The 13,082-nt window shown below is 44.1% G+C and overlaps 1 protein-coding gene across 1 annotated transcript; it reads left to right on the plus strand.

The window, feature by feature from the left end:
• Nucleotides 1-1,129: 1,129 nt before the first annotated feature.
• LOC119359555 lies at nt 1,130-11,755 on the plus strand. Its single transcript, XM_037625699.1, has 5 exons — nt 1,130-1,461; nt 1,711-1,788; nt 1,868-1,935; nt 2,036-2,229; nt 11,385-11,755. The coding sequence occupies exons 1-5, from the start codon at nt 1,289-1,291 to the stop codon at nt 11,457-11,459; spliced, it is 588 nt and encodes a 195-aa protein (XP_037481596.1). The 5' UTR covers nt 1,130-1,288; the 3' UTR covers nt 11,460-11,755.
• The last annotated feature ends 1,327 nt before the right edge of the window (nt 11,756-13,082 follow it).

Here is a 13,082-nt window from a genome sequence, read left to right on the forward strand (position 1 = left end):
ATTTTTTTTGGAAATGGAGGTTAAACCCCCGGCCTCTACATCAATCGATGCATGCAGCCATTATATAAATAAAAACTTCTTTCGAATACGAATTCACTGATATAATTTTTGCTTCCGCCGCAATCGGTCTTGGTAGTTAAATTTACGGTCAAAATTGAAGCACGGGGATAGAGGAAACACTACATTATGGAATGAAGGGAGTACTAGTAACCCATGTAGTTTCGATGATTAGGTTTGTTGTGGTGGAACCAACCCACCAGTGTTCAAATTCTAGGCTTGGCGCTGGTTCTCATATTTTTCTGGATTTATTCCGGACATTTTGGCGGAACGAGAGGTTTCTGTCGACTACGAGGCACCTGACTTTGTCAATCACAAGATATTGCACCGGCTTAGTATCTCAAAGATGCATGTGTGCTTTCATAGAATGATTGTATGTGCATGTATGTGAGCATTTGCCTTTTAAAAAAAAAGGGAATATATTAATATCAAAAAGAGACTTATTACACCCAACCTTTGCACCACCAAGATGCCTAAAAATATCTGAAACGCACACAGCCAAAAACGAAAAAAAGAAAGAAAAAACGACCCTGCCTGATCAATTACCCTTAGTAGCAGCACTCTAACCACCACCAAAGACAGTATCCGAACAAGAAGTAAGGTTCTCCAAAAGCAACGCATGTAGAAAGGAAACAATGTACAAGCATTGTCGTTGCCCGATCAAAAATCGTAGGTTTTCACCCTGAAGAAATACCGCGTTCCCAAAACAACGCCTTCAATAAGGTCATTGTCAGGGACAACCAATAAAGACCAGAGCTTGGGTTTTCATCCTGGAAATCACGCCTCCTTACTCAAACGAGTATCACCAACAAAGAAGTCCTCCAATATTGTCACCCCACCTTGCGGAGACTACTACTGCAAGTCATGTGAGTATTTGCGGATGTACAGTGTTAAAAAAAACTATCATACTACGTACACATGTATACATGACTGTTTACTTTTCAAAATAAGCCACGTGACACGCAAAGACTTCGATTCCTAGTAGACTAGTATCTCTAGTCACGATCACTCTAAACAGTGTGCTCTCGCGCATTCGATCCTTCGATCCTAAGCCTGAAACCCAACGGTTCTCACCTTGTCCTGTTATGTGGTTTGGTGCAGACTGATAAATAGGATTTTAAGTTGAGGAGAACTCTGCAGACGAGAGAAACGCAAGGTTGCTGCCACAAGTTCGAAATTCCTAAAAGGGTAGCTTCAACATCGAAGAAACCAGGTGACTCCTTTCAATTTCATGGCGATCCTCATATCTTGTGTTACTTCCAAAGCCTTGGCGCTACACACATCAGAGGATTTTCGGCAACAGCGGAGCACTGGTATATCTGTATCATCTGTTCGCCGGCCAATCCATATCGGCTTAACCACGAAGCCTCGGGGTATCAGCCTGCCGATAAGAAGAGCAACACAGTATGTGGATACCGATGTTCTCTCCCTCTCTAATCTTCTTGTTCTTGGATGCATGAACATATCATTTTCCCATCCTCTCCTCTCTAACCATCTCGTTCTTGTCACGCATGAACTAGCATATATCATTTGCCCATCTTATTAACTTGTAGTACATCGATGATAGCATGCGTGATTGAGAAGTATGAACAAACTTTATGCTAATCTACAGTACAAGGTTGTTAAGATCACATATTTACATGTTTTTTTAAGAATCCCAGCGGTCGGTGGAGACCCCGGAGAACTGCAGGTGCTAGGAGCCAATCTCCCAACACCCGACTTTTCTTCATGGTAAGTGCAGACAAGTCGCACCTTTGCCCGTGTTTCATCAATTTCCTTTTCTCGCGTTCACAAGCTGTGAGCTTCTTAGGGTCACGTGGCTTGTTGGTGCCTTCTTCCTTGCAGCGCCTGCTTACTGGCGATTCAGAGCACTGGAAGGTAAACCCAAATCAGATAATATTCCTACTTGTAACAGGTTAATCTTAGCGCCCGTATTTTGTTTCAACTTCTCTCCTTGTGCATAAATCACACACGATAGATAAGGCGGAGCAAACAGCAGAGGCGACAATCGAGATGGTCGAGAAGGTGGCGGAGGCGGCGGAGAGAATCGCCGACGACGTCTCTGAAGCGTTTCCCGGTAATGAAAGACTCAAGAAGGCAGCATCCAGTGTCAAAGCCGTGGCAGATGAGATCGAAAAGGATGTGGACAAAGCCGAGGCACTACTCCATAAGGTTAGGCCAAGTCAACTGCCAACTAGTAGTAATTTGTTACTTGCACGTTTGTCCTTCCGTTATTCCGTGGTACCTCCGCGCTCAAATTATGGCAGTTAATGGTGTCACTGTACTGGCTTAACTAGCTCATGGTACACGTTGCCTGTTGTTCATTGCTTTATGCAAGAATGGCAGGCCAAGCATGTCAGTATCATAGAGCTAGAGATAGGCATGTTAGGGCATCTCCAACGCCGACCCCAAATCGAACATCGTATCTGTCCACGGACCAATAAAGATCTGTCCGCAGACACTGATGTAGGAGCCGGTCATCCAAAACTTGCCACAAACACCCACCTCTTTTTTTAAAGTCTGCAAGCTCAAAATAACCGCCGCATACCAAATCGTAGTTTATCTATAAATGCTCAAATACGGCAGTACTTCTAATTTAAATATTACAATCCAACAAAATTTTCAAATTAAAGTAGTTTAAACTTGAATTCAATTAGCACATATGTATTAGTTGTCCCCTTTAACTGCCTACCCATGTCCAATCAAATATTCCTTCGGATGCTCATGAATTACTCGATGTCGAATTTATTGATGCATTTAAACAAACTCATCAAACGTGTCTGGATTCTTCTATGAAAGTTCGATAGGATCACCCATATTATCAAATTCAAGAGTTGCGTCAGCTCCTTCATGATCATGCCGTGCATGATCACACAACATGTCATCATCTCCCACAAGGTCTCTGGATCCAATTATTTAGCAGGTTCATGAACACTGGCAAAACGAGTCTGGAGAACTCCAAATGCTCTCTCAACATCCTTTCTAGTTGCTTCTTGTCTTTGGGCAAAGTGAGACCTTTTTGACCAAGTGGGTCATTGATAGTCTTAACAAAGATAGCCCACGGAGGATAGATACCATCAACCAGATAGTAGTTCATGTTGTATTCATGTCAAATGACAGTATAGTTACAAGGAGAAGCTTTTCCTTCAGTCAGCCTAGCAAACAATGGATATGGTTGCAGCACATTGATGTCATTGTCAGACCCGGGCATGCCAAAGAAAGCGTGCCAAATTTAGAGACCATGTGATGCACCTGCTTCAAAACTGATGGTGGGCTTCTTAACATGGCCCTAATATTGCCCTTCTACAGCTTTTGGGTAGTTCTTCCATCTCCAATGCATGCAGTCAAGAGATCCAAGCAAACCTAGTCACCTTCTTGCTTCGGACATTGCCAAGAGCCTCTCGGTGTCTGCAACAGTTGTTTCTCTCAAGTAATGAGGTCCAAACACTGAGATAACGGTAGTAGCAAACCTGACCATGGCATTTCTACATGTGCTCTTATACATCAGTAGGTATTTGTCCCATGAACCAAAGGCCGTGCCATATGCAAGCATTCGCAATGCGGTCGTGCACTTCTGGTAACCAGAGAATCCAATCCTTCTTATAACATCCTTCTTCAAGATGAAGTAGTCATCAAAGGACCGAACACCATGATAGAGACGGTCAAAGACATTTATTCGCATCCAAAAGCACCAGCAATTTTTTTGTGTGAATAGGGCATCGGGGGAAAAGTAGTCATCCATCAGTGTCAAATGGCCACGTTCCCTATTTCGATTGAGCACTCAATGACTTTCAATCGATCCCTTGAAATTGAGAACATGCTCTTCTGCATGCTCCGCGTCTGCAAGGACCGCCTACATCATTGTCGTCTCATCCATGTAGTCCTCCACGTCGGACGAATTGTCGAGCAATTCAGTGTATTGCTCGTATATGTACTCCATATCTGAATCCATTGCCCCCAAAGAAGAAGGGGCATTTCACCAAACACTTGTCGGGCGTGGTGACTACCGTAGGGACGGCTGGTACCTACGCCATAGACGAACGAAAGGTGAGCACTGGTGGCGGAGGACAAGCAACATGGAGTCCGGTGTAGCGGTGGATGTCATGGAGGTCCGAGAAGGGTTTGGCGGGCGACCAGGGTGGTGGAGTAGCGGCAGTGGCGAGAGAGAAAATTGATGCAGAGAAAGAGGGAAGGATGGAGATGCGGGTCCAAGAGGGGTTTTGGGTGGGACTTTGGGTGGCCCGGGGGTATCGGAGTTCTGCGTTGCTGCTATCCGAACACCTGCAAAGCCCCCTAGTTTGCTCCCGATTTGCGGGAAAAAGAACGTCTGGATCAGTCGACAGACGGATGCAGGGCCGTATTGGATGGCAAAAGATGTCTAGACCGCGTGGCCCAGACAGATGTGAGTGGTTTGAGGGTCCGCTTTGGAGGTGCCCTTAAACCGTATCGCTACTTGTGTAGGACACAAACAATGTAAAAAAAATGAACCCTTGCAATACCAGTGACGAGTGATGACTAGACCGATGTTTCATCCTTTCTACAACCCAAATACCTTTCCCAACATTGCATGGTCTACGGGCCACCATCGACCGACCTACTCCACCATAGACACTACCGCCATCACTGCCACAATCGATGTCGTCGTCACAATCTACATCGTCCTTGGTTCTCCATTGTTGTCTTCAGAAGGAGACTATCTCCTTGACAAGTGTACCCCATATGTCATGTTGGGAATTGAGGGTGGTTTTATTGGGAGCTACAAAATCATCCCACCTAAAACCCCACATTTTCTTTGCGAGAATGCTAGGGTCATATATTAAAATTGTCCAATCCTTACAAGGCCATCCTTATAAAAATAGAAAATAACATATTGGTCCTTGGATATATCGATGTCGCTTTCCTCCTGCACTCGGCAATGGCGTGTCGTGAGCAAGGCTTGATGACCCTCTAGATCTATGAAACACCTTCAGATCTAGGGTAACACTTGATGCAACGACTAGTAATTAAGTCACTAGTCGGAGCTCGAAGAAGACGATGACACCGAACTGAGGATAAAATCATCGTTCCAGAGAAGAAAGCGGCAAGGAGGGTTGGACAACTATACATGACCTATCCAGACAGAACTTGGGAGGCATAACCTTGAAGACCACCTAGAAAAAGATAAATGGAAAGAGGGGCCCCAATCTGGCGCAGACCAAAGCAGAACACACCCTCTGTTGGTGTCCTGGATTAGGGGGTGCTTGCCACGTTAGCCTGCCAATTATGGGTCGGGCCGATGACGCACCGAAGACTGACGAACGGGCCATGCTAGCCCTGGTCCACGGCGTAATCAAGATGAAGATCTCCTGGAGGCTTGTCGTACACTTCAAGCATATTTAGATGATCGTCATGCTTATCCCTAGATTGTAACCGACCATGTGTAAACCCTAGGTAACCCTGTCATCTATATAAGCCATGGGTTTAGTCTATAGAGGCACACTTACGCAATTTTAGAGATTAGAACATCTTCATACAATCTCGAGGTAGATCATCCTATACTTTGTACTCCATCACAATCAATATATAAGAAGTGGGGCTTAGGGTTTTACCTCATCAAGAGGGCCTAAACCTGGGTAAAACATTACCATGTAGCTCAGATCACAAACTTGGGACCCCCTACCCAAGATCTGCCGGTTTTAGAAGAGACACCCTCAACGGATGCCAATCGGCATCGTCGGAACGATTTCAAGATGGACACAACCTATTTCATGCCGCTAATGACGACATTGCCTCGCCACCACCGACTAGACACATAGAATGAACCCTAGCCAGGGCTAGAGCGACCCAGACTCCAAGATCAACGAGATCGGGGTTCTGCCACCTCGACGATGATGTAAGTCACCTAGAGATGATGATGGCTACATGGGACACCCTAGCTGCATATTTTTTATGAGGGGGATGAAAGAGTTCCCCAAGAAAATATCGGTAGAGCTCCACTAAGCACTTATTGGTGAACGGATGGAGATGTTCTAAGTGCTAACCTCTACCAAACACACGTCGCACCACACCTTAAGCCCCTCCACAACAACCCCACCCCAAACCCCCACCCAAAGCTCACCTAACCCCTCTATTTCACTCACTCTTTGACCCTCCTGTTGCACTTCTCTCTATTATATCTCTGACTTAGATGCCCTACTTCTCTCCATCACCTCTTTAACCCTGTCGGCTTCTTTCCCTCAACTTTCTTCCATCTCAGCCGCAAACATTGTCCCCCTCATCTTATATTTTGTATGTAATCACCTTCCTCCTCACATGTCCAAACCGCCACCCTCAGACATGTAGTAGTGGAGTAGAGCCCCATCGAAGATAAACCTATCTATGGCATGGGATCTTCTCGGGGGATCTTCCCTATCAAATAAGAGCATCTCTAGCCCTTCCCCTATAATCCTTTAATCCCCTAAAAATATTAGGGAAGTAACTGATGTCTGCTAGACTACGTCGATATTTTCCCAAAGAGGACGGATGATGCAGCACAGCGACGGTAGGTATTTCCCTCAGTGATGAGACCAAGGTTATCGAACCATTAGGAGAACCAAGCAACACTACATAAACAACACCTGCACACAAATAAAAAATACTCGCAACCCGACGTGTTAAAGGGGTTGTCAATCCCTTTCGGATAACGATGCCAGAAATTGGCAAACGGACGTGAGAGAGTTGTAATAATTTGATAGGTCGAACGCCAAATAAAATAAAGTGCAGCAAGGTATTTTGTATTTTTGGTTTCATTAGTGGCTTCTCTTGAGAAAAATAGCAGACGGTGGGTGAACAAATTACTGTTGGGCAATTGATAGAACTTCAAATAATCATGACGATATCCAGGCAATGATCATTATATAGGCATCACGTCCAATATTAGTAGACCGACTCCTGTCTGCATCTGCTACTATTACTCCACACATCGACCGCTATCCAACATGCATCTAGTGTATTAAGTTCATGGAGAAATGGAGTAATGCAATAAGAACGATGACATGATGTAGACAAGATCTATTTATGTAGAAATAGACCCCATCTTGTTATCCTTAATAGCAACGATACATACGTGTTGGTCCCCCTTCTGTCACTGGAATCAAGCACCGTAAGATCGAACCCATCACAAAGCACCTCTTCCCATTACAAGATAAATAGATCAAGTTGGCCAAACAAAACCCAAATATCGGAGAAGAAATACGAGGCTATAAGTAATCATGCATATAAGAGATCAAAGAAGACTCAAATAACTTTCATGGATAAAAACATAGATCTGATCATAAACTCAAAGTTTATCTGATCCCAACAAACACACCGCAAAAAGAGTTACATCATATGGATCTGCAAGAGACCATTGTATTGAGAATCAAACGAGAGAGAGAAAGCCATCTAGCTACTAACTACGGACCCGTAGGTCTACAAAGAACTACGCACGCATTATCGGAGAGGCACCAATGGACATGATGAACCCCTCCGTGATGGTGTCTAGATTGGATCTGGTGGTTCTAGAACTTGCGGCGGCTGGAATTGATTTTCGTCGACTCTCCTAGGGTTTCTGGAATATTGGGGTATTTATAGAGCAAAGAGTCAGTTCGAGAGGCACCCGAGGTGGGCACAACCCTCCAGGCGCGCCCTGGTGGGTTGTGCTCCCCTCGGAGCACTCCCTCCAGGCGCTTCTCCGACCCACTGGATGTCTTCTGGTCCATAAAAAATCCACAAAAAGTTTCGCTGCGTTTGGACTTCGTTTGGTATTGATTTCCTGCGATGTAAAAACATGCAAAAAAACAGCAACTGGCACTTGGCACTATGTCAATAGGTTAGTACCAAAAAATGATATAAAATGATTATAAAACATCCAAGAATGATAATATAACAACATGGGACAATCAAAAATTATAGATACGTTGGAGACGTATCAGTAACCCTCACCTAGCCCTTCTCATGTACCTTTAGTTCCTCAAAATTCTAGCTTTTCATCCCTCAAAACATACCTCTTCATCCTGATTTGCTCTGAGAAGAGGAACTCTCAGTAAAAATAGAGCCAACCTCCTCGCCCCCAACACACATGCCAAAAAATAACCCCTCACCTGTTGGGGAATGTAGTAATTTCAAAAAAAAATCCAACGCACACGCAGGATCATGGTGATGCATAGCAATGAGAGGAGAAGAGTGTTGTCCATGTACCCTCGTAGACCGTAAGCGGAAGCGTTATGACAACGCGGTTGATGTAGTCGTACGTCTTCATGATCGACCGATCCTAGTACCGAAAGTACGACACCTTCGCGATCTGCACACGTTCATCTCGGTGACGTCCCACGAACTCACGATCCAACTAAGTGTCGAGGGAGAGCTTCGTCAGCACGACGGCGTGATGAAGGTGATGATGATGCTACCGGAACAGGGCTTCGCCTAAGCACCGCTACGATATGACTGAGGTGGATTATGGTGGAGGGGGGCACCGCACACGGCTGGAAACAATCAACTTGTGTGTTCTAGGGTGCCCCCTGCCCCGTATATAAAGGAGAAAGGGGGGAGGCCGGTCGGCCCTTGGGGCGCGCTAGGAGAGGAGGAGTCCTCCTAGTAGGAGTAGGACTCCCCTTTCCTACTCCTACTAGGGGGAGTAAGAAGGAGAGTGAGAAGGAAAGGGGGGCACCCCCCCCCCTTCCCTAGTCCAATTTAGACTAGAGGGGAAGGGGGCGCGTGGCCTGCCCTGGCCGGCCCTCTCTCTCTCTCCACTAAGGCCCATGTGGCCCATTAGTTCTCCTGGGGGGTTCCGGTAACCCTCCGGCACTCAGGTTTTCTCCAAAATCATCCAGAACACTTCCGGTGTCTGAATATAGCCGTCCAATATATCAATATTTATGTCTCGACCATTTATAAACTCCTCGTCATGTCCGTGATCAAATCCGAGACTCTGAACTACCTTTGGTACATCAAAACACAAAAACTCATAATACCGATCATCACCGAACGTTAAGCATGCGGACCCTATGGGCTCGAGAACTATGTAGACATGACCGAGACGCGTCTCCGGTCAATAACCAATAGTGGAACCTGGATGTTCATATTGGCTCCCACATATTCTATTAAGATCTTTATTGGTCAAACCGCATAACAACATATGTTGTTCCCTTTGTCATCGGTATGTTACTTGCCCGAGATTCAATCGTCGGTATCTCAATACCTAGTTCAATCTCGTTACTGGCAAGTCTCTTTACTCGTTCTGTAATGCATCATCCCACAACTAACTCATTAGTCACATTGCTTGCAAGGCTTATAGTGATGTGCATTATCGAGAGGGCCTAGAGATACCTCTCCGACAATCGGAGTGACAAATCCTAATCTCGATCTATGCCAACTCAAGAAACACCATCGGAGACACCTGTATAGCACCTTTATAATCTCCTAGTTACATTGTGATGTTTGGCAGCACACAAAGTGTTCCTCAGGTATTCAGGAGTTGCATGATCTCATAGTCATAGGAACATGTATAAGTTATGGACAAAGCAATAGCAACAAACTAGATGATCATCGTGCTAAGCTAATGGATGGGTCAAGTCAATCACATCATTCTCTAATTATGTGATCCTGTTAATCAAATGACAACTCATGTCTATGGTTAGGAAACATAACCATGATTGATTCAACGAGCTAGTCATGTAGAGGCATACTAGTGACATTCTGTTTGTCTATGTATTCACACATGTACTAAGTTTCCGGTTAATACAATTCTAGCATGAATAATAAACATTTATCATGATATAAGGAAATGTAAATAACAACTTTATTATTGCCTCTAGGGCATATTTCCTTTAGTCTCCCACTTGCACTAGAGTCAATAATCTAGATTACATTGTAATGATTCGAACACCCATGGAGTCTTGGTGTTGATCATGTTTTTCTCGTGAGAGAGGCTTAGTCAACGGGTCTGCAACATTCAGATCCGTATGTATCTTGCAAATCTGTATGTCTCCCTCCTTGACTTGATCACAGATGGAATTGAAGTGTCTCTTGATGTGCTTAGTTCTCTTGTGAAATTTGGATTCCTTTGCCAAGGCAATTGCACCAGTATTGTCACAAAAGATTTTCATTGGACCCGATGCACTAGGTATGACACCTAGATCGGATATGAACTCCTTCATTTGCTGCTTCCGAAGCAGCTATGTACTCCGCTTCACATGTAGATCCCGCCACGACGCTCTGCTTGGAACTGCACCAACTGACAACTCCACCATTTAATAAAAACATGTATCTGGTTTGTGACTTAGAGTCATCCGGATCAGTGTCAAAGCTTGCATCGACATAATCGTTTACGACGAGCTCTTTGTCACCTCCATATACGAGAAACAAATCCTTAGTCCTTTTAAGGTATTTCAGGATGTTCTTGACCGCTGTCCAGTGATCCACTCCTGGATTACTTTGATACCTCCCTGCTAAACTGATAGCAAGGCACACATCAGGTCTGGTACACAGCATTGCATACATGATAGAGCCTATGGCTGACACATAGGGAACACCTTTCATTTTCTCTCTATCTTCTGCAGTGGTCGGGCATTGAGTCTGACTCAACTTCACACCTTGTAACACAGGCAAGAACCCTTTCTTTGCTTGATTGCTACCTCTTGAGCACTGCGTTGGTTTTCCCCGAAGAGGAAGGGATGATGCAGCAAAGTAGCATAAGTATTTCCCTCAGTTTTTGAGAACCAAGGTATCAATCCAGTAGGAGGCTACACGCAAGTCCCTCGTACCTGCATAAAACAAATAAATCCTCGCAACCAACGCGAATAGGGGTTGTCAATCCCTACACGGCCACTTACGAGAGTGAGATCTGATAGATATGATAAGATAATATTTTGGTATTTTTGTGATAAAGATGCAAAGTAAAATAAAGGCAAAGTAAAAAGGCAAAGGAAATAGCTAAGTAGTAGGAGATTAATATGATGAAGATAGACCCGGGGCCATAGGTTTCACTAGTGGCTTCTCTCGAGAGCATAGATATTCTACGGTGGGTGAAGAAATTACTGTTGAGCAATTGACAGAATTGAGCATAGTTATGGGAATATCTAGGTATGATCATGTATATAGGCATCACGTCTGAGACAAGTAGACCGACTCCTGCCTGCATCTACTACTATTACTCCACTCATCGACCGCTATCCATCATGGAGAGTAGTGGAGGAAGAGGTATGATCATGTATATAGGTATGATCATGTATATAGGTATGATCATGTATATCTAGGTATGATCATGTATATAGGTATGATCATGTATATCTAGGTATGAAACTAATTATAATTCTCTTGATTCAACACAGATAGATGCGATAGAGGAAGAGGTGGATTCCGTAGTGGAGTCTTTTACGAAGAAAGGGTCAGGAAAGAATAAGTAGCAGGTGTATATGGAGAGTAGCAATTCGGTGCCCAGGCTCATCAGCACCTTCGATGATTTTTTTAAAACAAATACTAGAAAAAAGTTAATAAATTCCAATTTTCTTTGCATGGTAGATAATTTGGTGTGTGAGGTGCGTTCCAAATTTCTGATCATTTGGACATCTAAGTAGCTCTCGGCAAAAAAGAAAAATTTGGGGTCTTTAAAAAAGTTTACTATTCATGTATTGTTGTGGCCCAATTTGTCTTTTTTATGGTTGGTTGACGGTCATTCATATTGTTGTATGTTGGAAATATGCCCTAGAGGCAATCAAGTCAAATGATTTTTTGTGTGTGTTTACGATGTTACTAATATAGTCCTTAAACACTATCAATAATATATATTGACAAGTGCGTGACTTGTATGTGAGACTATGCATTGTATGGTGTGTTCCAAATGGTCCCTGGTCAGTAGAAGGATGAGACCAAACTCGCACCCAACTAGACTGGCATACAACACAATAGATATCTTGATCTCACTCACCATGTAGCACTAGATTCTAGCCGAATAGCATGGACTCAGCGGGATTTGAGTTCAGCTCCTGGAAGTCCGAACCGGGCTCAGATAACTTGTCATGTCAGATAGGCCCAATGATGGGACCCAGCAAAAGGTCATCTATTAGTCTCAAGTATGACATGTGTTATGTGTCCAAGAACTGAGGTCGGTGCATGGACTCAGGACGATGACCGGCCTACTTAGGGTCAACCAAATGTTACTCCGTTACTGAGCAGTTATAAATTTTGGTTTTGCACTAGTCCAAACTCATGCCATGAGATATGGTGAACTAAGAAATGATTTTCCCTCTCTGACTTGGGGAGGTATACTATGGACGCCTCATGTGATCCTACTCGAATAGGCATGGCCATGTGACATGGATTAAGTGTTAATCCGGTTTCGGGTGTCGGCGTCTCATGACGAAAAAGAAGTTGGGTTGCACAAGAATGATCGATTCACCTTGAGCCTGGCAACATATCATGAGGCAAAAGGAACACACGTTGTACTAGTTCACCAGATCGGGTTCATCGAACACTTGGAGTTTACATGTCTTGCTAGAAGCAGCTACCAACTAGCCGAGTTGGATGTGAATCTGACTCGTGGCCATGTCTATATGAACCTAAGGGGTTGTGTGCTTAAAGAAAGGAACCCATGAGGTCAGATCCAACTTTGCAGGTCGGATGTGATCTAACCTAAACTTGGGTCTTGGGATGAGTAGATCCTGGGTCGTGGAGTCCTAGTGGGACTCATGTGTTGACTATCCTAGTGAGACCAACACTGTCTTTGAATCTCATGTGGTAGTGTTTGATCTCGCTCTTTTCCTAAGATGGTCTCAGAACCTATATTAGAAGGCATTCACAAGTATTTTTCATTCATAGTTTGTGTTTGGACATTGAGTGCTTTAACCTCTTATCTAACATTTGTTGGGCAGCCCTTTCTGAAATACACCAAAGACTTACTATTATTAATGATTTGTCTGGAAGCCTAAGAGTAAGACTGAAGAAGGTTTGACACCTCTGTCTCCCCTGAACATTTGCCTTGAAAAACAACAGGCTATCATCTGCAAACAACAAATGGTTAACAGGCGGCG

This window comes from Triticum dicoccoides, chromosome 2A (genome assembly GCF_002162155.2).
Source record: "Triticum dicoccoides isolate Atlit2015 ecotype Zavitan chromosome 2A, WEW_v2.0, whole genome shotgun sequence".
NCBI classification, from domain to species: Eukaryota; Viridiplantae; Streptophyta; class Magnoliopsida; order Poales; family Poaceae; genus Triticum; species Triticum dicoccoides.

What these genes read in the sequence shown, in the direction of transcription:
- LOC119359555 (XM_037625699.1), top strand. Translation starts at nt 1,289, where the DNA reads ATGGCGATCCTCATATCTTGTGTTACTTCCAAAGCCTTGGCGCTACAC. An exon ending in ACACCCGACTTTTCTTCATG is followed by an intron (nt 1,789 to 1,867) that starts GTAAGTGCAGAC and finishes TGAGCTTCTTAG; the next exon opens with GGTCACGTGGCTTGTTGGTG. An exon ending in GCGATTCAGAGCACTGGAAG is followed by an intron (nt 1,936 to 2,035) that starts GTAAACCCAAAT and finishes CACACACGATAG; the next exon opens with ATAAGGCGGAGCAAACAGCA.